This window comes from Micromys minutus (genome assembly GCF_963924665.1).
Source record: "Micromys minutus genome assembly, chromosome: 6".
NCBI classification, from domain to species: domain Eukaryota; kingdom Metazoa; phylum Chordata; class Mammalia; order Rodentia; family Muridae; genus Micromys; species Micromys minutus.
This window is the reverse complement of record NC_137975.1, coordinates 81,498,934-81,526,413: the sequence shown is the minus strand read 5'-3', so window position 1 is coordinate 81,526,413 and position 27,480 is coordinate 81,498,934. Positions and strand designations below refer to the sequence as shown.

Below are 27,480 nucleotides of genomic sequence, written 5' to 3'. Positions count from 1 at the left end.
TAGACTTTTATATTGTTTTGTTACTAATTTGATGAATTTTTAAGTTTGTTTTTTTTTTACTTATTAATTATGTGTTTGTGTACAAGTTATGTCTATGACTGCAGATGCACTCAGAGTCCAGGAAAGGCCAGTGGATCTCCTGGAGCTGGAATTACAAGCAGTTGTGAGCTTCCAGATATGGGTGCTAGAAACACGACTCAGGTGCTTTGTAACCATTGAGCCTTCTCTCCAGTTCAAGTTAAACATGAATTCTTGTTTGATATGGATAGTATCCTAATCTGTGTGTTACTGCTCCACTTTTGTTATGGTACCTTTCCAAATAATAAATACTTTACATTTTTATGGTTTAATTTATTACTTTTTATGCCATTTGTGTTGTGTACATGTTCTTGTTGGACATAATGTCAATATGGGATAAAGGTAAAGATTTCCTATGCTGGAAAAGGCAAGAGCCATTTTTATATAGTGGTTGGTGCTGTTAGGTCAGTGGCAGTGCTTGCCAGCCTTGTGTGAGACCAGGACTGAAAGAGAAAATGCTAGTTGTACAAAATTGATGATATGACTTTAAAAATCTCTGTTCTTTGAATATGACCTGTAAAAGCTTGAGGCCTGGTCAGAGGGATGTGTGTGTGTGTGTGTGTGTGTGTGTGTATCCATATATAATGAAATTATTAAATCTGAATTTTAGACTCCAATAATTTAACAGTAAGAAGATAACTCAAGGCCAACATTGTTGTACACAGCTGTAGTTTCATAATTGAGAAGGCCAGGGCAAAAGAACAAGGTCAAGACCTTGTCTCAAAAGAGGAAAAAAAGGACAGTGTACTAAAAAATGAGCAAGATTTTGAAAAAATATCTATGCAAGAAAAAGACAGTCAGTGTAATTGACTATGTGAGCAGAGTACATGGAAACTACAAAATGATACCAACATTCTCCTGTTAGAATGGCCAGAATACAAAATCTGTAACTATGCTACATATTAATTAAGATATGAGAATAGTGAAATTAATAGTAGTGTGCAATCACTTTGAAAAATAGTTTTGTTTTCTTTTACAATCTAACCAATATTTACTATGCCGGCAGAAATTCTTGACTTTTACTGGGGAATATTGAAAACATACATTGCAAGTTATGAATATGCATAGTTGTGTTATTTCTAATGGCACGCCATCTCCCCCAATATTTAATCAAATGTAACACTACCAATGAAGAAAATGTAAATTATTGATTATGTAACAATATCAATGAATCAAAATCTTTATTATGTATAAATGAAAGAAGACACAAGGAAATACATGCTGTATGATTTAATTAGTAATGTATGATTTAAATACTGTTTTAAGAAAGAAGAATATGCCAGAAAGCCAATCAATGTTTGTCCAAAACTGACTTCTGGATAAATAGCCATCTCTCCCACCAAATCACAACATAAGAAACACATATCTAAATATGGAATGAGTGACTTGGAATCTTCTGGATAGTAGGAATGTTGATCTTGATTGTGGTGGTGGTGGTGGTGGTTACAGGAGTACATGAATGTTTCAGAGCTCACCAAACTACCTATCTGTAACAGCTTGTGAATTATACCTCAATCTAATTGATTTTGTACAAAGAGAAAGTGAGGAATGTCTAAGACATCATCATAGAAATGTGTAAGTTAATTTATTATATAACTATGGAAAATAGTGCTAAGGGAACACAAATACAATAAAACATGATTATCGTGACATTTAATGAAAATGTAAGCAGGACACAGGTTTAGATATGCTTTGAATACTCTGCAGGTGTACATGTGATAGACCACAAAGAAAACATGCCAGGCTTTGTGGATGGTCTTTGTATTATGAGTAGCTTTTAGCTCTCTGCCCTATACTTTTCTTCTTTGAAATTTTTTCTTGGATTTATTTTATTTTGTGTGTGTGGTGTTTTGCTTTGTATATATGTGCACTACTTATGTGAAGATTAGGGAGAATTCTATATGTACTTTTTTCTCCCAAGGATTCTTAATTTATCTCAAGTCCTGATCAGTTGCATTTAAAAGCACTCATCCCTGTCTGCACACATGTGCTGTAATACTACGGTTGCAGGCCAGGTTCAGTGCCACTTTCTTGGGATGGAATCCCAGATTGATGACTTTCTAGGGCCACTATTTTTTCCTCTCTGTCTCTGTTTTCCCAGCTACATCTGGGTGCTACAAAGGGTATACCACTGAGGTGAGGTAAAGAGGGGTAAAGGTTAATAGTATCAATCAAGCTTAAGCTCTACTACAGAATCTGCTGTTAATGACTGAATGATGACTGAAAAGGACAGTTGTGTCTTGTGATCATCTGTCCCAGGCTTTGGGGTGGGGGAGAACTATTGCCAATAGGAGGGTACTTTTTCTAAAGAAAGTTGTGGGTAGACAAAAGCAGCATGTATACACAAATTAGCTCTAAAACTCACTGTTTTAATGAGGAAGCTGTTTGAATGAGGGAAAAAAACTAGGCAAGAGGTTCAGTGTCCTTCCCACTAGAAGTGGAAGAGCTAGGACCCAACTGCACCATTTCTGATTCAAGTGGTAACCCTAGTGGGCTATAACTAAGCACTGGTAGGTATAATGCTTTTCTAGGATTTAAAGCCCTAGGTTAGATACTTAGCACTATACACACACACACACACACACACACACACACACACACGTGCCCTCACACACACATATATATATACCACAGTCATACACATATACACATGTACATCACACACTCATACACAAATATATAAACACCTGTATGCGCATGCGCATATATACACACCTGCACATATACATATGCACACATATACACATGCACATATTACATACCTACATATGTATACACATACACTCACACACTTGCATACATACAGCTACCACAGAGACACTTCAATTTACTTATATTTTTTATCTTTCTGACATATTCTTTTATAATTTTGTAGAGTGCATCTGAGTTTGTGAAAGACCTAGCCATGTTACTGACAGACAAGGCAGCAGTGCTAGGCTTACACACCTCTAAGACAGAAAGCCCCAGCTGAAAAAGAGTGAACAAAGAAGCTACACTTGCTTCAACGGTCTTCAACAGCTGAAATTCTAGTAAAATAAAGTAACTCCTAATAGACTTTTGAAGGGCAGTTTTCCTAAGTAGTTTAATCTTAAGTGCTCTTACTAGAAGCGTGTCTCCTAAACCTCAACACTTCTCCATAGTTGCTCAGCTCCTCCTGTCTTGGGTCTCCAGATGGAAGGATTTGCACAGCACTAGCATCTGTCTCATAACCTCAGTGCTGACAACAGCTGCCATGATAGGCATTCTATAAATATTTAATTGAGCACACATAGGTGTTCTCCAAAGGCAGCCTGGGCCAGAGGTCCTTCCAGCATTGCTCATCATTTCTCTGATTTCTCTAGGTTCATGATTAGTGTGATTCACTCTGGCATGGTGGTGAGCTTGTAGGAAGCCATAATGCTACCTCCCTAGAGTCGTACAAGATGCCCTACTGAAAAGAAGGGGAGAAAAGAATTTGGATTCAGCTTGAGGCATGGAGAAAGAGGGATGGGATTGACTCAAAAGACAGAATCAGCAGGATTTGATCAGACATAGGGTAATAGCCAAAAACTCTAGCTTCTGCAGTGCTACCATTAACTAAAAAGCCTTTGTCCTCAGAGTATTTGCCTTCTGTGCCTCCCATGCTTATAGTTTCCTTAGAATCTCAGATTTTCCTGAAATCTGATTGTACATGATTCTTCCTTATCAGACACAACAATCAGTAGCTAGAACATTCTTATTTAACTGTTTCAAGAGCTGTTGTCTCTTCCTGGTTATTCTACTGGTTTTGAAAATATATATGGTAATATTCACTGAAAAGACTTTACAAATATTTGCATCTATATTAATTACTTATTTCATTGTTGTGGTAAATTATAATGAAGGAAGGATTTGTTTGGATTCATAATTTCAAAGGGGTCCAACCATACCCATTTGGGACATGAACTTGGGGAGAGTATGACAGAAGACAGCTGTTAATTAATGGTGAACCTGAAAGCAGAAAACAACAGATTTCACTACTAGTAACCTACATCCTCCATGTAGACCCAACTTCCCTAAATTTCCTGAACCTCCCAATGTAATGCTTTCAGCTGGTGAACAAGCATTCAATCCATAATAGAGGTGTGATTCAAGCAATAGCACTATCCATACACTTAGAATTATACACATATTACTATATGAGTAACTTTTTCTTTGAACCCATTGAAAACAGGACAGTAATTTAAGCTTGAGTTACTATAGTGTATCCTGGTAAAAATTTATGATGTTTATATTTTCATGTAGATGATTGCACTGAAAACCTTATGGAAGCACCTATCTTCTTCTTCTGGGAGTATTACAGGGGGCGGGGTTGCATAATAGGGGCTCTGTTTACTGTTGGTGTTTTGTTTTGTTTTTACTTTAGTGTCAATCTATTACTAAGTACTAAGTAACAGGGAAAGAAAACACCACTCCTGCAACTGAGATGATAGGAGAAAAAGCAAATACCTGTCCGGTTTTCAGTTGTTAATTTCATGGGTGTTTTTAAATTTGTTTATTTCTTTGTTTTCTCTTTCTTTTTTTCTTTTTTTTTTTTTAGAAAAAAATGTAAGGATATCCTGTAGCATGTGAAAATCTATGTCTTTTGATGGGAATAAAGATGTGCTCAATTTAGATTGCCAGTAAAAAGCAACAGAGAAAAATGTCATTATACAATAAAAATGTAATCATTTCTCATGCCCTCTTAAGAAGCTCTGTTGTTGTGTGCTTATACTTGTGAGACAATGTTCCTTGTAGACAGAACTTCTAGACACTGTCCTGTAGAGAATGGCCCAGGGGGTGTGTAACGATGTCTAAAGGAAGCAGGCCAATGCATGAAGGTTCCAGTTGCAAGTCTATGCCCCATGTCCAGTTTGCTACTATGAGATATCCCTCAAGTTTACTGAGCCTGTGACTGTTCACTTGCATTTTAAAGAACAAATCAATTGATGAGCAGTGGCTCTAAGGGCTCTTTGCCTAGGGCAGTTGGTAAAATCACCATGACTCTACATTTCCCTGGGTGCCTTCAAAGGTGCCTTTTAGGCCATCCACTTGAAGCTCTCAGGGAGCTTGGACCCCACTTTAGTAGCTTGCCAAATCTTTGCTCTCTACTGTCTAGTTGAGTGTGGGCCTACATGACAGAACTCCAGTTCCTTTCACTCATCACCACTCAGAAGCTGCTGTTAGAACCAGAAACTATCTCTATGTAGAAATGCCAGTTCTGAGAATCCTAAAGATTGTCTACAGTCTCATGCCTCCAAATGTGTCTGGTCTATTTAATGTTTGTGTAACCTCCAAGCTGTCATTTAAAGCAATTTCCACCTCCTTCCTTTTACCTTCCTCTCTCCTCTTTTACTTCCCCCCGCCACCCCACCCCCCACCCCCGCCCGTGTCCTATCTCCTCCCGAGGAATATATTTCTAAGAACTTCTAAGTTATTTGGAGTTATAATTCATTAGAATGTGATACAGTCTTTGGATCATTAGTGTATCTAAGGTCTGGTTTAATCTTTCTGTGATAGATGCTCTGCATAGTCAACCCTAATTCTAGTCCCTATACAGTTGCTTCAGTTTAGTAGGTAGCAGATCAATTCTGACTTTTAACCAAGAATCTAGTAGATCCTAAAGTAACTGCTATACACCTCACTCCCAGCACATACCTACCATATATAGATGCTCAGTTATCATTATGTCTTTGCCCTCCTCATTTTCATTCAAAGACAAGCTCATTATAGAGAATCAGAAGATATGTTTTGTCCTTAATAATTAGGTGACAGTTAATAAAAACACATAATTTATAAATATGAACATATTGATGTGGTCTTTTACAAATGAGCTACATAAATCCTGAAGTTAGAACAACATGATCAAGATGAGACATGTATATGTAGAAGGATAGACTAAATCCAACTCTTACCCAAATGGAAGATGTATGGTAGTTGAGATGAGGAAAAGCAGCCTAGGTGGGTGGGTCCCATGAAAAATACATCACAGCATATGCCAGTGAACTGTGTCTTTGCCAGGCAAGCTGGTGATCTGGGTGGACCAGCTTGACCACATGGGCATACAAAGAGCTACAGCTCCTACAGTTCCCTCTCTTTCCCCAACTACTGCCCACATATCTCTCAGTTCTTAGTTCAGATATATTCCTTTGCCAACACCCTCACCTCAGCAACTCTGCCAGGGGCCTCTGCTGGGCCTTAACAGATGTCAGTAGCCATCATTCACTCAGGATTGTGTGGCAGTAAACTAAGCACCTGAAAGACAGATCCCAGGTCGAGTACCTGGCTTAGCAGAGTGATTGGAGTACATATTTGTAGAGATGAGAGGAAGACAAACATATCTAGAAGTCACTAAAGGCCAATTCTGTGCTGAGAGCATTCCTTCTCACACCCCTGTAGTAAGGCTGACATTTTGTTTTTTGCGAAGCATAATAGTTACACCTATACCCTTGGGTGTGGGTAGTAACACCCCAATTGAATAAGAGAAAATAAGTAAAGTAAAGCAAACCACCAGAGTATGTTCAGCAGTTCTATAAATTCAGTACAGAAGCACTCAGAATTCTCTGACTACAAGTTTCAGCTGTGGAGAATTAAACCTGCTCTCTTGTTCTTTTTATCTCTTGCCCTTTGCTCTATAGACACCCATACCTTTTTACATATACCAGTATGGTATATTTCCTGGAGATAAAACATAAGAAAAGGTGATCTGAAATACATTCGCTCTGTAGCAGTGTCTTAATCATACTTATAGGATGAGGAAAGGAAGGAACACCTTTACTAAAAATGTTGGGCATGATCTATTCACACACACACAAATGTAGTAAGTACCCTTCTTGTAGGGCATCAGCACCATCATCTCATGCTAGCCTCAGGAGGAAAGTCACCTGAGTCCAAGTTGATGCCCTGTCCCACCTGACCTTGTGGTCTTGGTTACAGCGCCCCTTACCCTTGTGGCTCCAATACAACACTCAGCCCTCAGAACCTCTTTGTGCTGTTTAACCAAGTGTAAATGTCTGACAGCTGACTGAATTTAACAGTTGAAATTCTTAAGAACCTAATACAATAGCAAAATAACTGTTAGCTGTTAGGAAGCACCTTGTATGTTCAGGTTGATTTAAATTTATATTTTGTCAACATTGTTTACTAACCACAGCACAAACAGCTGGACTTTTTGCTGCCGAGAAATTATGAGCATTAATGTCATGGAAGAATTTTAAGGAAGGATAAGAAAGGCTGTTTCCTATTGAAGTATCAATGAGAAAGAATGTATGTAGCTAATATTCTGGTATCTATAAAGTACCAAGTAGACAAGTACTGTCTTCTAACATTAGGGGAAGAGTTCCATCTCTCCACTTTCTTCTCTCTAGAATCAAGCTCTCCCTCTTCCCCCACCTCCACTCCCACCCTGAGGACACACTGGTTCTGAACTCCCCTAATACATACTGCTCCTCCTCCCCTTGTCCTCTAATATGATAATAGGCAGCCCAGTGTCCCTTAACTACTTCCTTTCAAAATTTTGACATCCTGTGCCAACAAGTTCTCTATTAGTCCCTCATTCTCCTTCATATCTGGCCATTGACACAGGACATTTCTTGTTGCAGTAAATATTAAAAAATAAACTCTCATCTCTTTCCTGTCCTGGAGGTCTCACTCCTCAGGGGAGACCCTGATAAAGGCCACACACACCTCTGGAGCCCAGTCTGAGCCGCCAACACGGCCCAACTCATCCACACAACTCCCTTCCCTGGTGGTTTTCTATCACCTACTCTCTGCCTCTGTCCTGGGGTGTTTCTCTAACCCAAAATCCCACAAACACAGCTCTGCAGTCCGATAGCTTTTCATACAGGTTTATATATTCAACTCTCAATCCACAAATCCTCTACACAACAAGACTGCATCAAATAGACAAAGATACAAACTTTCCTTCTACATGAGATATTAGACCTGTAAAATCCTTAATGTTCATAGTTTTTTTAACACCAATAAATTCCACCTGGGTCCAGCTGGTCCTTGGGAAGCTCCATGTTACCAGGACCTCTAATCCAGTCCTCTGCCCTTCTTATGACCTCTCAGCTGTCTCTAATTCCCTCACTCCGCCCAGTCACTGGCTTGCCTTTATTTTACTGATTAAAATGGGAAGGTTCAGTTGGAGTCAGCAACTAGCCAGCCTTTCTAGAGGAAGTGGAATTAACATTAAAATACAAACAGCTTCAGGACAATCTACAATTTCTGACCACCAACTAGAAGATGCTCTTGCTATTAGATCTCTGGGGTCATATTGTACCAGGCCTGCCCCTTACAGATAAGATAGCTCTTCTCCGGGCTTCTTACAAACTCGGTCTCCTGCCTACAAGATATTTCCTTAGGTACTATAGCTGCCAGCATGTCGATGCCTTCAAAGGCCTTCACCATGCCAAAGGCAAAGTGGCAGAAGACCCAGGAGGAGTCAGATTGGTAAAGAAGGCACAGGACAGAAAGCCTATGCCTAGAGAAAAGTTCTGGCTAGAACAGGATGAAGTCCATCATAGATCATTCCTGAATGTCTTCATCTGCCATAGAAAAGGACTGCCAGAAAGAGCTGACCCATCATGACCCATGCCTTGTCAAGCTCATTGTTTGTGGTTCTCTTATTCCATTTCTTACTTCAACTTACAAACTGTTAGTTGTTGTTTTAAGCACAAAACTTAATCTCCATTCTCTCTCTAAGAATTGTCACAATCCATATTGTTCTCCTCTCCATCTCCATCTTCCTAGCCAGCCCCATGCCTTATGTTATTGGGAACTCATCATTTTGTGTTGGAAGTCTGTCTTGTTCTGCTGTGGTAAAGTGTCTTGATTTATTCCAAGATAATTATTTACTCCATTCTACTTTTCTTTCATTCTCAAAATCAGATGGTTGTCTTGGCACTTATACCTGTGCTTCTAAATGATGTGGTTCTGGGTCTTGGTTTTTCCCTTCTAGGCATTTATCTGTTGGCTTTTCTTGTCCAACCTGACAGCACTGTTCTCTCTACCTACATATGCCCCAAACCTCCATTTTATTACTACTCTATTATTATAGTTTAGTTTTTTGCTAGCTTGATATTTTGTTTGCATGACTAAAACCTTCAGAAAATGACCAGTTTTGCTTTTATGAACAATTATCATTTTTTATCATACCCCTCTTAGATGATTTTGTCCCTTTGGTTCATTTTCTATGTATTTATCACTAACTTCACCATAAACATTGTACTATCTTTCTAAATAACCTATCAAGGTTTTTCAGATTACCTGTGTTAGCCTATTTGTCATGTTTCCCTCAAACAGAAACTTGGTCTGACTCAGTCTGGACAGGCAGGAGGATCAGCGTCCAGAGTCTTCTTCACACATCTAATAGACTCACAGATTTTCTCTTAAGTTGGAACCCCTATTTGCTGACAACATTTTTCAAAACCCCAGTTAAATCTCAAAATAACATCTAGTCTATCTCAGAATTAGCATCTTATATTCACTGTTTCCAGAGTAGAAATAATTTTATTTCAGAACTTTGAAAGCACTCCTCCATTGGCCTTGTATTTGCAGTGTTTAGCTGAGCCTCCAGGAGCAGTCTGACTCCCAGATTTGTTTCTTCATTCAGAAATGTGAAACTCCATGTCAGGTGGGGTCTAGACCCACCTATAATGTGGTCACTCTTTGTCTACAAATGCATGTGCTTCTGCTCTGATCAATTTCTTTATTTTAAGATAATTCACTTTGCTCTATTTTTCTGTATTTTCTTCCTAGAAATCCTATTATACATGTCTATTATATTGTCTCCTACACAGTCTTAAAATTCTTTAAAATCCCTTCTTCTGTAAGATAATTCTCCATGTTCCATTTCTTATGTACAATCTTACTAGAAATTTATTATACAGACTCCTGTTCACCCTTGAATTTTCTTAACTCCTGTCTATGTCTATAGATTTTTGCACTGTTTTCTAGGAGAGCTCTTCAATTTTGTCTTCACAATCTTCAGTTTTGAGTTTCTTTTTTTTCTTATTCAAGTTTTAGAAATTTTTGTGTTTCAAGAAATTTTGTACTTTTCTTATAGTAGTTTTACTATGTGCTTGCTGGCTTTACTATGTTCCTGAGTATATGGATGGTAGTATTTGTGAAAGCTTAGTTTAGTTTTTTTTTTTTTAATTTTTTTCTACCCATTCTATGCCCTCCAAGTGTTTTTTGTTTATTTGCTTGCTTGCTTTGTCATAGTTTTTGTTGTTGTTGTTGTTTTGTTGTTCAGCCTTTCTCAAAATATGTGGCTTTTTGCACTTACCTGGTCTAGTACTCCTTGGTTTTTCTATTACATTTGAAAATACAGCCTAAGAAACTAAATGGGAAGTTTAAAGACATAGTTAGAACTTACCTATAGTTGTGTATGTCACTATGAGGTGGCCTGACATGGCCATTGAGGTATAAAGTCTCTGAAGCCCAGGGAATACCTCTCAGTCTACTCTTGGAAGGAAGTAGAGCTGATTGCCACCTGATGGAATATGGTCAAGAATCTCAGTCCTCAGCACTCACTAAATTTCCTCCATTTTCAGTGTCTAGACCCTTCCCATTCCTGGACCTGTAACCTTCAGTCCAGTGGCCTTGTTTACCAGGCTGGGTGAGGCAGTTGTCCAGTGGGAAAAGATGAAGAGATGAGGGGCTACTGCACGCTCTGAGCATGCTGGGATTTCTACAAATGCAAACAGGGTCTATTCTCAGGTCCTCTGTGGCTTCTGTTGAGTCTTCAACATTCATCTTCATGTCTTCTAGCTTCTGGAATTGAGTCTTCTAGTCTCTTACCTGTATTTTCAGCCCTTGTGAATTTGTTGGTTTTGAAAGGAACCTAAGGACCAAGTGAAGTATGCATGTTATCATCCCTCTTTAGATGCTGTTTAGTCTTCCAGGACCCCTCTGTATCTTATCTAAACTAGGCACTGACTCCTCCTTCATGTCTAGGGAGTAAATATTGAGTTTCTGGGACATTTCCATTACTAAGAAAAGTGTTGCCTCTCAAGGCACAGTTGTCCAGAAATTAATTTCTTGGTTGGCCTTGCTCTTGTTACCTCAACAGGACTTTTGATTGTCTAAATTTCTTTTCTTATTGTGCTGGGGATGAAAGCCATGACCTTGAACATGAAATTCAAGTGCTGTACCCTGAGCTACAAGAAATCCCTAGCCTCATAAGTTAGTCTTGTTTAATGTTCGTTTTCAGCACCTATTAAAGACAATTATACAAAAAAAAAAAATGGGTTTCATTGTGGCATTTTTATATACTGGAGTTGTGTACTTTTTTAAATTATATTCAGCCGCATTACCTTTTCTTGTTCTTCTGACACTACCAGTTACACCCTTCCTCTTCCTATCTAGTCTCTCCTTTTATTTTCATGTCTCATCTGTGTGTGTGTATAAGAGAGGGAGGGGGGGAGAGAATTAGTGGTTTTCACTAGGGCCACTTACAGGAACATGGGTAAGGGTTTGTTTACAAGAGAATGAGCACCTTGATGGTGGCTTTACCACTGAAGAAAATATTCATTGAATAGATTAATAGGGCCTTTTCTTCTTCATTTGAGTAATTCTGTTACTCTTCTGACAATTAAGTTTTAAATTGAATTTTTCAGTATCCTTGCCTAAGGAGCTGCCAATCTAAATTAGTAAGTGATAATTCCTGTTAATTAGCTGAATCCTGTAGTCCCAGTCAAGACGTGGTCATTTCATTGACACTGAAGTTCTGCTTTGAGTTACAGTTTCATTTGTTACTACAAGTAGCTATTACTGTTCACATGTTAACACAGTGTTTCTTGCATTGTAACTGAGTAATTTTGGCCCTTGGCTGAAACTTTTGCTTACTGTCTTCATTAAGATCTAGTGCAAGTAAGAAGGTGGTTTCTTTGAACCTGTTCTTCTGGGACCCATTTTATGGTTCTATTTGATTTTTCAGTATGGCTGAATTACAGAGGATAAGACTATCTGTAATCAACGGAGTACAAGATGGAAGCCTAGAAGACAGTTCTCAGACAGCCACAAGAAAGGCTTTTTGGGTACTTGGACCACAAGTGCCAAAGACATATTAACCCCAAGTCTGTCTTTGCATTTAATAAGCCCCTGAGGTGGGGAGGAGCCTTTCTTCAATCTTTCCCCTTTTAGCTAGTGTTACAAATCTCAGCTATTTGCTGTGATAGCAAACCAACCATGAGAAACAGTAGTCAGTCCTAAATCATTGTTTATAACAATCAGCTATAAATAAGAATGAAATGCTGCCCAACAAGATAGATCATCCTGGAAAGTTGCTCACCTCCAAACCGAATGGCCTGAGTTTAAGCCCTAGAAACCACATGGTGAGAACAGAGAACAAACTCTAACAACTTTCACAAGAGTGCAGTGCCCCACACACACACAGAGAGAGAGAGAGATACATACACAGACAGTAAGTAAATAAATGTAAAAAGAATAAAATATTTTCTTTCACGACTACAAAAGATGGCCATAGCCAGATCCACTGAATCACAGGAACAACTCTGACGTTGGCTGCTTTTTCTGCCCTTGAAAAAAGGTTTTAAAGATGCAGAGGGTGGTTTGGGAGAAATAGTGATGTGGAAGAAACAGGGTCAGGGGAAGATGATATAGAAGGAGTACAAAGGAAGGGTATGTAGCATAGTGTATGTAAGCTATGATGCTCAGGGTATTTACACGATGGCTTTTTTTTTTTTTTCTTGTTTCAAGTTTATTTGTAAAAACAGCATAGGACACTGGTCATCTGCAATAGTGTGTAGGCGGGTGTGTCATGGCAGTCTGTCCGTCTGTCTTCACTTTGGCAGGGGCCTTTTCTACGGAGCCTTCTCAGGGGCCTGGGCCCCTTTGGGAGCCTGAGCTGGAGCCAAAGCCTGGGCCTGAGCTGGAGCTTTGGCCTCTGCCTTGGTTTGAACCTTGGGCTTTGGTTGGCAGAGCCTACGACCCTTGGCCATGTAGCTTCGAATCTTCTTCCCAAGCTTGGGGTGAGCGATGAAAGCCAAACGGCTGAGTTTGCGGCTGGGGCCCTTTGGCATCTTGGGCTTGATGACCTCAGGCTTCACAAGTGCCTTGATGGCCTCTGCGCGTGCACTCACTGCCTTTGCATTGTTGGCCTGCATCTTCTTCAGGCCTTTCTTGTTGTGCTTCTTGGCAAAACGCATGTTCCTCAGGAACTTGGGATCAACCCCCTTAAGAGATTCGTATCTTTGTGACCGGGGTTTCTTGATGCCATTCCTGTGCCATTTGCGGGACTGGTTGTGGGTGGTGTGGTTTTTTGGACGTGGCCACGTCTGCACGGTAACCCGCAGCTCCCGCAGCGCCTGGGACCGGAAGAGAAAGAGACAAACAAGTTTGCAGTCTATCAGGCCGAAGATTCTGGGTGGCCTCATTTCTGTGACCAATCTGTCTGGAGGCCTGACCAGGGATTTATGAGCTTAAATGTGGGGAGGGGGCAGTGGAAGGGATCTTTTAAGTGTTTATGTATGTATGTAGTTAGGGTGTTATGTGTATTTTGTTTTGTGTGTTTGGTATGGGGCAGGAGGTATTGTGCATGAGTGTGTTTGTGGGTATGTGCAGAATGTGTTAAATCTGTTTGTATATGCTAAGTCAGTTTGCTTGTCATAGAGTAAATGCTTAACTACAAAAGGAAAAGAAATTGTTGTTTCTGTTAACACTTTGGCTCAGCTGGAGATGCTATCCTAGAGGTATCTCTATCTAGGACAGTTAGAACTGTGTCTCTTTCTACAGTATGAAATGTAGACAAAAAATATAGCTAAAAGATGCTTTGAAATTGTCTGCTTTGTGTTACTTGTCTATCTACCCAACATTAAAAAGTTAAGCCTAATTAGTAGATTACCAAATGCTTCTGTTTTAGTTGATCAAGATAAAATTCATGGGAAATGACTGCTTATATAATTTATATAGTTCAATATAGTGTACTATTATTATTTTCTGTGTCACTAAATGGTTGTCATGTCTGCCTTGAGTCTACTAGGACATTCACAAACCAGCAAACTGAGTATTTCCTCAAGAAACAAATAGTTCCCCTCTGCTGCCAAGTTTATCTGTTGGCAGAGGTGACTTGATAAAATAATCATATAATTAATCAAAAATAAAGTTTGTGAGCCCAGTCTGTATTCAACCTGTTTTGATATCTAACATTCTTCAGTGTCCAGTGTTCGTTTTCAAAGGCATCTATGACATAGTCAAGTAACCATTGAATGCTCTGATTTTCCCTTTGGTCCTTTATGTCAGTGATTTGAGGAGGCCACAGAATTGTCCTGTGTTGAGTCCCAGCTGATGAAGCAAACTTATTCAAAGGATAAGTGCCGAAGCCAGACATTAGTCAGATTTTTTCTTTTCTTTACTTGCCAAAAAAGATTGTGAAAATAACTTAAACCACATAATATATTCTATTCTTGGGATATTAGATTATAGAAATCCCAAGGTCAACAGTAAATCAAGAACTTTCTCATCTTCTTTTTTTCAGAGATAGAAAGGTCACTATATTGCCCTTGAATTTAAGATCCTCCTAATTTTGGACCCAGCCTCCAAAGTAACTAAAATTACAGATTTGCACCACCAGGCTCAGCTCTAGTCATTCGACTTAATGAAAAATGAGAACATAAAGCAGGTTAGGAGAGTTTCCCATGAGAAGTGCTTTCCACCCAGGAGCCTATTATGGGTTGCACTCATTGCACCCCTGGAGGGTCATAGTGGATCCTTACTTTCTTTAACTGCAGATGTTTAGCGAGGCAAGCTCCAGTCAAGGAACACCACAGCCAAGTCAGAGGAAATCATGCTAGAGAGCAGGAAATGAACGATTTAGTTGTATGCTTTGGGGAGGCTTCATCATCTGTGGTGAGGTGGTGAGGCATCCTTCACAAGGACATAATACAGGAAGGAACAATAGAACAATAAGGTTTGGAACTTACCACTGAATTGGGTGCATTGGTCTCATACTAACTATGCCTAACATATGAAAGAAAATAAAAAGGGTGGATAATAGTCAAGTCATGACAATGACAATAGTCAATTCATAATAAATGCCTAAAAAGAATAATTTTTTTCCTCTCTTACGACTTTAATTTTTAAAAAGAGGGATGCATATACAGATTTTTAAAGGCATTTTGGCATAACACTATGTGAATATTTTTTGTCAGTACTTAATTCTTTTCGAGGTTTGATAGCATGCTTTGAAATCCTTCTAGTTACCATAAGCATGAAGTACATGTAGGACAGAACTTAATATGGAAACAGTCAGTTTCCTTGTTGAGTATAGATTAAGCATAATGATCTTTGAATACCCAAAATTGCCACAAGGCTATATTCTTAGCTCTTGGATTATTAATGATTTAAGGTCCAGATGTACCACACTCTGAGAGGGTGCTATACACTTATTTTTTTTTTCCTAAGAATGACTGAGGTTTTCATTTTTTGGCCTTTGCTTTTCTTGAGCTTCATATGGCCTGTGAGTTGTTTCTGGGGTGTTCAGAGCTTTCTGGGGTTAGTATCCAATTATCAGCAGCTGTATATTATGTCTGTTCTTTTGTGACTGGGTTACCTCACTCAGGATGATATTCTCTAGTTGCAATCATTTTCTTAGGAATTTCATAAAGTCATTTTTTTCTAATAGCTGAGTAGTACCCCATTGTGTAAATATACCACAATTTTTGTATCCATTCATCTACTGAAGGACATCTGGGTTCTTTCCAGCTTCTCGCTATTATAAATAGGGCTGCTATGAACATTGTGGTGCATGTGCCCTTATTGTATGTTGGCACTTCTCTGGGGTATATGCCCAGAATTGGAATAACTGGGTCTTCAGGTAGAACTATGCCCAATTTTCTGAGGAACCACCAGACTGATTTCCAGAGTGGTTGTATCAGTTTACAACCCACCAACAGTGGAGGAGTGTTCCTCTTTCTCTGTATCCTTGCCAGCATCTGCTGTCATCTGAGTTTTGATCTTAGCCATTCTGACTGGTGTAAGGTGGAATCTCAGGGTTGTTTTGATTTGCATTTCTCTGATGTCTAGGGATATCGAGCACTTCCTTAGATGCTTCTCAGCCATTTGATATTCCTCATTTGAGAATTTTTTGTTTAGCTCTGTACTCCATTTTTTTAAATAGGATTGTTTGATTCTCTGGCGTCTAACTTCTTGAGTTCTTTGTATACATTGGATATTAGACCTCTATCAGATGTGAGGTTGGTAAAGATCTTTTCCAAATCTGTTGGCTGCTGTTTTGTTTTCTTGACAGTGTCCCTAGCCTAACAGAAACTTTTCAATCTCATTAAGTCCCATTTCTCAATCTTTGATCTTACAGCACAAACCATTGGTGTTCTGTTCAGGAAATTTTCTCCTGTGCCTATGTGTTCTAAGGTTTTCCCTACTTTCTCTTCTAATAGTTTCAGTGTACCTGGTTTAATGTGGAGATCTTTGATCCACTTGCACTTGAGCTTTGTACAAGGAGATAGGAAAGGGTCTATTTTCATTCTTCTGCATACTGACTGCCAGTTGAACCAACACCATTTGTTGAAGAGGCTGTCCTTTTTCCATTGAATGTTTCCAGCTTTTTTGTCAAAAATCAGGTGACCATATACGTGAGGGCCCAGTTCTGGATTGTCTATTCTGTTCCATTGATCCACGTGCCTATCTCTGTATCAGTACCATGCGGTTTTTAACACAATTGCCTTGTAATATAGCTTGAGATCAGGGATAGTGATTCCTGCAGATGTTTTTTTGTTGTTGAGGATGGATTTCGCTATTCTAGGTCTTTTGTTATTCCAGATGAATTAAGAATAATCTTTTAAAGTATATAAAAAAAAAAAAAAACCCTTTGAGATCCCTAAAATGTATTCAACTATTTATGGTCTAAAGTCTCAGTTTTGAATTCATCTTGATATTTTGCAAAAGGAAACAGGGTTGAGGGTTAAACTTCCTTTCAAACAAATACTGAAAATTTTGAAAGCCACAATTGCTGGAATAACTAGGTGGAGGGTGAGCCTGCCCTGCTGTTAATATGCTTATGCGCCCTCCTGCTGGGAGAAGACCAGAAAGCCATCCTGAGCAGCCCAGTGTGGCCACATGCTACTAAGCAATTAAGAATTGATTGTTTGTCTTCTTTGCAGGTGGGAAGGAAAGAATGAAAATGAAGTGGGCAGATGTAAAGAGACCGGCAAAGTTCATGTCACTGTGGATCTAAAATACTACCGACCGACTGAAGTGGTAAGGACTCTCTCAGCACCCAAAGTGTGGCCACCCTTGGCCAGCTGGCTGGGAAAATTCCCTCCTGGAATGCCTGCTGCCAACCTTCAAAGATCTCTAATATGCCTCTCTGGCATACTCCACAGGGCACTTCCCAAAAGAGAACACAGAGAATTAAGTTTGAGATACCATTCTCACCACAAAAATCTATTGTTGTGTAAAGAAAAACAAGAATGAAACACACCCAGGAAAATATTGATTCCAGCAATGGAGATCATAGCTCAGACAAATTTCATCTTATTGGTCTGGTCTACAGACTGATCCCTGATGCCCATAAGATGTCTGCTTTACTAATCACTACACCTGTAGGGTTTCTAGGGCCAGAGGCCATTTTTCCCAGCCACCTATCTTTGTTCACTATCTGTGCATACTCTCACACATATGCCCACCAACATGATGCATGTACAGTCACATGCACACCACTCATAAAAGTCTTCCCCTACCTTGTAAGGCTCAGCTCAGATAGCATCCTTTCCTAACCAATATTCTACTGCCAGTAACACTTCTCTTGTCTCTGTAATTACCTTGCACACTAGAAGACAGTGGTTCTCAGTCTTCCTAAAGCTGTGACACTTTAGTACAGCTCCTCATATTGTATTGACCCCCAACCCTAAAATTATTTTTGTTGCTACTTCATAACTGTTATTTTACTACTGTGATGAATTGTAGTGTAAAAATGTGTGCTTGACAATGGTCCTAAGTGAGCCCCATGAAATGGTCATTTGACCCCAAAAGGGGTCATGACCCACAGTTTGAGCACCACTGCTGTAGGACCTGTTATAATCATTTGTTTTCATGTTTTCCTTTCTTTGCCAGACTCTAACTTCTTTGAGGATAGAGACTTTGGGGAGAAGGAGAAATACAAACAAGATAGTTTGGAACAAGATAGTTGTTTAATAGTGACTTACTGGTTAGTAGACAGAGAAATTTCTAAAGACATAAATTTCCATGCTAATACTTTAGAAGCCAGGGAAATGGCCCAGTGGGTAAAGTTGCTTGCTGCCAGCGCTGATGACCTTATTCCCCAGGATCCACAGGGTGGAAAGAGAGAACCAACTCCTAAAAGTTGTCCTCTGCTTTCCACAGGCATACACCAGACAAGGTGTATACACATATATGCAGTAATTATTTTAAAAGAGAAATGGATTGTTAATGTCAACAGTGTACACTGTTAGTATGAAACATTTTCCTTTTCTAAGTTTATATAAAATGTGTAATTTAATATCACTGCTTTAATGTGATCCATACTCATGATGATAAAAATAAGGGTGTTTAAAATGGAGTGCTAAAGATAATAAAAAGCAGTGTCTTCAGAAAGAATCACACTTAAGGGTGTATCCAGTGTGTGGCTGTGGAGTAGCAGCTTTAGAACCTGTTCTCTGGCAAAAGGCAGTGAAGACAGATTGAAAATGAAATGTATGCTCCTTAGCCAGCCTTCCAAATGTGTTATCCTATCCCCACACCCCTCCACCCCTTCTACCCCCCCACACCACCACCACCCCCCAACCTCCCACCCCTGCTTCCTCAAAAGACTGTACTCAATGGTTGCCTCTTACAGAGAAAGAATCCACACAGAGGAAGTGAACAGTGGCTTGGGAGAGGTAGGGCTGTGCAGTCCTGCTTTGTCCCCCCCACAGGGTGGGGCCAGGCTTTGACACAGAGAGTGATTGTTCTTAGCTAATGGTGAGTGGGTGTGCCTATGAGAGGATGTGCCTGTCCCTGGGGGAGGAAGATACTAGCCATGCTGCTGCTGACACAGCAAGGACCTCCTCTATACTCCCAGCCCTCTGCATTTATTCCCATCCTGAGGAAGGGCTGCAAGGACCTCATTTCCCTGAAAGTCTTCACAAGTCATATACAGGGACAATTTTCTCTCCTCACTAATAAAAATGGTTACTTCAGAGTAAAAACTTTGCCATGCCAGCAAAAGCTTGTGTTCTCACAACTGCTTAAGCATGCCTCTTTCTGACACCCAGAATTGTTTTAAGAGCAAGTCATTAAGAATGGCTTGTTTGTCATTCTAATTTAGGCCAGGTGTGGCATTGATAAGGAAAGTGTAGAACAGGAAGAGGACCCTCTAACTAACTAGACTGTTCTGGAATCCCCACCGATTCCCTCCCTTCCCATCCTTTGTTCATTCAAATGCTATCATCATACCTGTTCTGCAACTCTATTGACACCAGCATTATGTGAACACAGAGTGGTGTCTGATTTCATATGCGTGCTTGCTGCCCCCTTTCCCTTGGCTGGCTCTCCCCACAGATTCCTGTTACTACCAGATTGTAGACCCTGCTCTATTTTTCATCTTTTTAAGCCTCTAGGCTGTGTTTGCTTCATTCACCACACTTCAGCTTAATATTCAGTTGGGCATGCTCTTCTTGCATAGTGAAACTAAACTTTTAACCTCATTCCTCAAAGCAAGTTCTCTGAAACTTAGATCAACCTGAAGTGACAAGCTTTTTGTGGAGTTGCCTCCAGGGTGACAGTGTTCTTCCAGTTGAAAGGTGACTACATTATAAACAAGTTTTTTTTTTTTTTTTCCAAATGGGGAGCCCTGTCAGCCATAGAAGTCATTCCTTTGTGTCCTGAAAAGCACTAGGTCCCTCAGAGGCTGGCAGCTAGACCCAGTGAAGACTGAAAGGAGCATGCTCTGAGAAGAAAAGGAAGAATATTGTTTCTTCTATCCAAACATAGTCCTTTTCTTCTTAGAGTCTCCATCTATCCTGCATATCCCAGCGGCTTCTTGTTAGTTTTCTTGAGATCCTTTTCACAAATTATGAAATAAAACTTATGAAAGTTTGTTTTAATCATCTTTGGTCATCTGTCCCCCAAGATCTTCATTATGTACAGGTACTCATAGCCAAAGCATGATATACCCTAGGGCTGGGGTATATCTCAGTGACAACTTCTTGTCTAGCATTCACAAGGCCCTAGGTTCAATTACTACAGTCCCAAATAATCAACTAATGTTTTAATGCATTCACTTTTAAAAGCATAAACTATATCTTCTTACATGGAATTGGTTCCAGAATGACCAAAGAAGAAATAACAAAGATAAACAAGAATAAGGACATACATACACATCATATATTAGAACAATGATATCTTAAAGCAAGACAAGCAGAAAATAGAGTTTTGTGGGGATTTTTTGTTTGTTTGTTTTTTGTAAATCATCTGTGGCGGAATCTTAAGAACGCTATCTCCTCAGCAGAGGTGGATATTAACCTAAGAGGCCTCTGATGAACCATAGGGGACACAGATAGATCCACATGTGCCAATGATTATTTTCCTCACAGATTGCAATACCATGAAAACTTAAACCTTACTTTTGTATTAGCATGAAGGGTAGAGAAGCTTTTTCTTCTGATTCAAGGACTGCAATTTGTGATTAGAGATAAATGGAGCCATATCTTTTGTACTCTACATATGCGTTTCTATGGCTCCTTTGGGGCACTATTGAAACCTGACTTCTGTGACCCTTGAGACTCTTGCCTTAAGCTGGATCATAGCTCATTGATAAAGCCCTTCTCTACATTGTAACATCCCATTTTCTATCCCTAGACATGTAAGACAAAATAAAATAAAATATTCCTGACTTAAGTATAATTTCTTTACATGTACTTAGTTTGTTTTGTTTAAATGTACATGTACACAAGGTGCCCATGAAGGTTAGAAGGCAAGAAGAGTCCCCTGGAACAGGAATTACACTTAGTTATGAGCTACCATGTGGATGCTAGGAGTCAAACCCATATCTTTTGGAAGAATGACAAATATTCCTAACCACAGAACCATCTCTGCAGTCCCAGTATGTTTATTTCTGGGAAAAATTAGTATTGTACTTAAATGTAGGCTTTAAGCCAGAGTGTCTCCATTTAGTACCTGTCAGTTATAAAATGTATATATAATCTTCGGCAAGTTATTTACTTAATTTCTCGATGCTTCTGTTTCTTCACTGGTAAAAATAGGATTAATTAGAGAATTTCTTTCAAAGAATTATTTGAGCATGAAATGAGTCCTTTATAGAATCCGACAAACAATAAATATCTGATACCACACCTACATTCATTTCTTATTTATTCATTCCCTAAAATTTATGCCACACTTCTAGAACCCTGATAATGCAGTGGTAAGCAGGACTGACTTGCCCCCAGTAAATGTAGTAGATGTGCAGATGCCATCAATCTCTAGAATCCAGACCTGAAGAAAGTAGACTGACACGCTAAAAAAGCTATAAGCCAGGGTCAGGAAGGATTCAGTTACTCGGTGTGTGTGTAGATTTTCATTCTTTCATTTCTTCTTAATGTTTGGGAGCTATTCGGCGGTGGATACATATCAGAGAAATGTGAGTATTGATATTAACCTAATACAGAACCATAAAGATGTCTTTTTTCTTTGAAAACGTTTAAGCTGAAAATTTTCAAAAGCAGAGATTAATCTAGCATCCCTTCTCTTGCACATTTTTAACTGTATCAGTGCACAGACACAGACACAAAAAGGAAGAATTTAGCTTTGTTTTTAGTTTCACACAAGCTAAATAAACTCTGTTTTCATATTTCTTTTTTTTTTTTCCATTTTTTTTCTTCAGAGGACTTTACGAAATAAGGAGAAGGACCAAAATTGAAATTTGTTTTTTATTTTAATTTGGTTTAAACTTTGCTCTCTGCCATTCATTAGCATTTTTCTTTCACATTATCACTAGTCTCTAACATTCATTTTTCTTCCCATTGTGTTTTCATCTCCTTGATTATGGTTGGTTTTGTTTTGACATCTTAAATTAATTTCTAATGACTATAGATATTAAGAGAAAAAAAAAACACGGATTAATATATAGAACTGAGAAGGCAATAACTTCAAAGAAGCCCAGCAAGCCAGCTCAGACTTTTCTCCAGTGACAGCATGTGGCCTGTTCCTAATCAAATTACCATATGCTTGTCAAGTTGTCCCCTCTGCCCGCCCATAAACTTTTCCTAATATTTTTCTGTAAATGATGTTAAGCCAAATGGCCTATAATTGCTTGCTCTATCTTGTAGCCTTGTTTAGAATAATGGTATGTAACACTTTCCAGACCTCAGGAATTTGATCTGTCATCGGAGGATTTGTGTAAGTAGCAGTCAGTGTGTCCCTCCACTCAGTGTCTAACTACCTGTGTAAAAGCTCTTGTGTACACCTAGCTGGCCTTTTGTCCTGAAACTCCCCTTCCCTCTATTGCTGCTCTCACCACCTTCTCACACTTGGCTTTTAGGCAGGAAATGAGTCCCTCTGTGCTATGCCTCACTCCAGTCCTGGTGGTGCTCAGCCCATGGCTCAGACCCTGATCCTGTGACCCTAAAGTTCTCATGCCCCCTCCACTCCTGCTTGCTTTTGTTCCTTCCTTTGACTGGTGAGAGCTGGGGTCAGGGGAGGCATAGAGACCTGATTATGGGCTAGCTAGCATATCTCTTCCAGCACTGCTGGACCTGTAAAAGAAGTTAGGCTGCTGGTTCTGGAATGCCCTTTGCAATTTTAACATCCTGCCATGTACTGTTTTCACAGCTATATGGCCATGATGGTTGAAATACTGTCAGTAATGCCCAATCATAATGCTTCCTCTTCTGAATTATTCTTTGGCCTTCTCACTACTTGATTTTATAAATAGTTTATATCTCTAAATCTCTGTTTATTTTTTTTAAGCCTCCCTCTTAGGCTCCTCGTCCTAATCTTTATATCCTTCCTTAATCACATTGCCCTTTCCTGCCCCTTTCCTTCCTTGGACTTAGAAAGAGCTTTAAATTTCAATCTCTTCAGTTGATTCTCAAATATTCCACTGTGTGTTTTCCATACTTCATAAAATCGCATTGAAAACCCTTGGGGCATATACCTTTCCTGCTGAAGCTTCTGATCATTCCCTGGCAGCTGCCCCCTTGAGAGCAATTCATATCTAATGAAATAGCAATTATAATTGAGTACAGAGAATGGTGTCTTCAGCTTTTCTCCTGCCTCTTGTATATTTTTCTTATAATATCATTAAGGACTCAAAAAAAAAAAAATCTGTCTCTACAGCTATATACGTTCCATTACCTAAACTTTTGTTTTTGATTTATCCTTAACTTTAGCCGGTACCCTTATTGTCAGTACTTTTATGACTTGCATCAGTAGAGAATTTCTTTGGAATCTGTCCCTTTTCCCAAAAAACAAATAAAACAAAAAGCAAAACAAAACAAAACAAAAAAAAAACCTTTATTTATAATCCTAATACTAACTGCTTCACACCTAAAAATAATAACTTCCAAAATGTGCTTTAGCATATGCCTACTAAGATTGGCTCAAGCTTTGACTAGCTCTAATGTATTATTAGCCTCTCCATTGCTGGAACAAACACCTGTGAGAAACAATTTAAAGTAGGAGAAATTTATTCTGTTTCATGGTTTCAGTCCACGGCTGGCTCACTCTGCTGTTTCTGGGTTTGTGGTGAAGCCAAGCACCATGGCAAAGAGCCTAGAGTAGAGCTGCTGTCTATATGGCAGCCAGGCAGAGAGGGAAAAGGAAAGGAATAAGAGAGGGCAGAAACAGAGGGTACAAGATGTATCACACGTGACCTGCTTCCCCTCACTAGCCCCACCACCCAATAATGCCATCATTCTATCAGTGAAATAATCAGTTGATTAGATGGAAGACCTCCAGATCAAATCAGCTGCCAATGATGTACCAAGCCTTGCAACAAAAGCCTTTTGAAAGACACATTATATACCAACCATAGCATATGCATCACCTAGAGCACTGCAGTTTCCTATGGGAGATCAGTCTGTGGCGAGGTAATTGTACCATCCTTATCATCCCAGCACTTATTCTGAAATATAAGAACGTCATTGGCTAGTCGTTAAAATCAAATATGTTCTTTCTGTTCTACCAAGCCATACATACATCTAAAATAACAAATCTAAAAAGAAAAACAATCAAAAACCTCTGCTCATAGAGGCTTATAAGAATTATTTTCTGCAGTACTGCAATAGCCTTCTCCTATCCTATCTGCCTTATGGTTCCAATAAGGTAATTTTTCCTTTCTTCTTTCTCTTGTTGGTTTCCTTGTTTGTTTGTTGTTTTGAGTGACAGAGTTTCTCTGTGTATCCCTGGCCTTCTGGGCTGTAGACCAGGCTGGCCTTGAACTCAGAGAACCACCTGTCTCTGCCTCCTGAGTGCTGGGATTGAAGGTGTGCTCTGCTGCTGCAACCACTACCACCTATAACCCACCCTAGTCAAGGTTACTCTTTTTCAAATGTAATTTCTTCACAGCATACTCTGTTGAAAACAGCTTTATTTAATATTCATTTATGTATGTATATAGGTGTTTTGTTTGCATACCAGAAGAAGGCATGAGAGCCCATGGACTACAGTTGTGAGCTACCATGTGGGAATTGAACTCATTGCCTTTGGAAGAGCAGCCAGTGCTCTTACCTCCTGAGCCATCTCTCCAGCCCACTTTGTAAATAGTTTTACTGTCTAGGTGCCAGCTATCCCAGCCTACAAAATATAACCTGTGTATCCCTTTGGGCATTACCCTACTGTTGTTCTGATTCTTTCTCTTGTCTTACTTCTTTCACTGTTGTCTCAGGACAGTCTGGTTTCTTCATTTGCTGTTACCTCTACTAGCAAAGTTGAGATGCCATTTGGCTAATTTGCCATAAAGCTCCAATATGAAACATCCACAAAATGATTATTCTTTGATATAGCTCTGTTCTGCCTCCTAGACAAAAATGTTCAACATGTGGTTCCATTGACCTTTATTCAGGGAAAAACATTGTCCATTATAGCAAATTGAGTCTGTGTGCTTTGTCATGCAGAGATAAAGAACTGGTTTCCTGGCTGAGTCAGGTGTTCGCTGCTTCATGAAATCTGGTGTGAGAATGTTGGACTAAAAGCCTAGCATAGACTAAACATGGTTAGAGTACAAGGTAAAACACAGGCTTTAGTGATCACTGAAGGAATCCTGTAGTGTATGGATGTCTGACTACATGTGTTCTCAGTGCCCTCAGGGGCCAGAAGAGGGCATTGAGTCCCATGGGGCTAGAGTTATAAGTAGCTATGAGCTGCTATTTGGGTGCCAGGAATAGAAACTTGGTATCCTGGAAGAGTAATCAGTACTCTTAATCACTGAGCCATCTCTCTAATCTCCCCTGTTGATATTTAAATGCCATTCCAATTTATCTTCACTTTCTCAATATTTAAAAATACAGTATGCTGTATATAGTTGAGGTTTTAGAGATCCAGTGGAAAGAGTGTTTGCTGAATACCTCTCATGGAAACTATTTCCAGTTACTAATATTCATCCGGAAGCCAAACAGGGGAGGCTACAGAGCTGCAAGGGAAGATAAACCAAGCTTTCACTAACATAAAGCAGTGGAGGTGAGAAAAGCAGACCATTGCAAAGATAAGGCTATGAGATTAGAGATTACACAGAACAGCAACATGTGGGAAAGCAGCCTCAGCAGAAAGAGTCACCAGTACCAGAGAATGGGGGGGCGGGGCGGTAGGGGACACCCCAGATAAGAGGTCAAAGAGAAGACTGGCTTTTATAGGGGACTGTTACATTCATGGTGCCACAGAGATATCCATGTGGCAAGAACAAGGAGGCAGACTGGGCTGAAAGCCTAGAGTAAAGGAAGGAGGTCAAACTAGGGCTAGATATGCAAGAGGCAAAAGTGGAAGCCATGAGATGAACTCCCCAAAAGAGCATTTCTGGAAGATGGTTGAAGGAGAGTACATGCAGAAGGTGAGTCTGAGAAATGAGTCTTGAAAAAAAAAATGGTTCAAGAATTCTCAGAATTAGACCAGGTTTGATGGTACACACCTTTAATCCAAGCACTCATGAAGAGGAGGCAGATGAATCTCTCTGAGTTTGAGGCTAGCCTGATCTTTTTAGTGAATTCCAGGATAGCCAGAGCTATGTAGAAAGACGTTTCAAAAAGAAACAAGACAACAAGTGCACACGTGCGTACACGCACACACACGCATTATACCCTAGATCCACAGACCCAGACAAAACTATCTCTCACCCTCTGTCTTCAGACTCAAGGACAAAGCAAATGGATTTTATTAGCTGGCAGATGGGGATGACCCAGCACAAACTAACTTCTAGAGGGAGGTAAACAGGTGTCCTACTGTTATTATACCTGGAGGCATATTATTTATTAGAAGTTGTGCTGAGAATGTTTTATAGTTTGAAAAATAAAAGGGCTGCATAAATATTAGCTTCTTGTGCTCTGTGTTATCTTTTTCATTAGTACACTTGTTAATAATTATTCTCCTTATCAGCATTGTGATCTTGTGAGGTCAGTAGTTATCAAAAAAGACACCCTCTAGAACTTGGTCTTCAACTCCTGAGATTTTCTTCTAAGTACTTGTTTCGTACATAGAAAGCATAATATAGAAAATAAAAAAAAAAAGGCTACTCAGTACTGACAGATCTCTGCTTCTTGACTCTAGGGTAAGAAGAAGATCATGGTAAAAGGTAGAAACATGAACTGTTAGCCCTCTTCTGATTCTGTGTATTCCTGGACTCTGAATGGTAATAAGATTACTTTCTTCTGCTGCTCACATAGACCTACCATCTCCATCAGGGAAAGCAGTCACCCAGAGCAGCTATCCAACATCCACTTCAGTGTTTAACTTACAACCACCCCTTTCACTTAAAGCTCATTAATGTTCCAAAAGTATGTCTGTGATTGTTGCTTGTGCCTTAAGGATGTCCTCTCAGTAATACAAAATCTACATTTAGTTTCCTATTGCTGCTATTTCAAATTACCAAGAATTCCTATCATCATTTTTACAGAGGTAGGGTCAGAAATTTATAACTAAAATCAAACTGTTAGCGGGGACATTCATTCCTTCTAAAAGCTCAATGGAAGGTTTCTGTTGCAAAGATGAGCAACTTTATTACTAGGACAGTCATTAGTTGTTCAGAAAGCCTGTCAGAAATCACTTTGAGGAGGAAAGTGGGCCTTGACTCTGGCTCACTGTCCATTGATTGAGTCATAGTACCCACTTTCCATACAAATGGTAACAAACCTTCATAAAGTCAGAGGAAGATTCCTTCAAAGCCCCAGGACTAATTTGCTAAGGAAAGAGAATTTGAAAGTAGATTTGGTGAAT

General features: G+C 39.4%; 2 protein-coding genes across 2 annotated transcripts in view; one reads left to right on the top strand and one right to left on the bottom strand.

Annotated features, from left to right (window-relative positions):
* GMDS (GDP-mannose 4,6-dehydratase) overlaps positions 1-27,480 on the top strand; it is a 594,697-nt gene that overhangs the window by 486,276 nt on the left and 80,941 nt on the right. Inside the window, exon 9 of the mRNA XM_080918622.1 lies at positions 17,220-17,316. Within this exon, the coding sequence (XP_080774748.1) occupies positions 17,220-17,316 (97 nt within the window). The remainder of the gene's footprint in view (positions 1-17,219; positions 17,317-27,480) is intronic.
* On the bottom strand, positions 12,906-13,478 carry LOC308421672 (large ribosomal subunit protein eL29-like; the record flags this gene model as incomplete). Its single annotated transcript, XM_080918124.1, has 1 exon — positions 12,906-13,478. The coding sequence occupies one exon, from the start codon at positions 13,476-13,478 to the stop codon at positions 12,906-12,908; it is 573 nt and encodes a 190-aa protein (XP_080774250.1).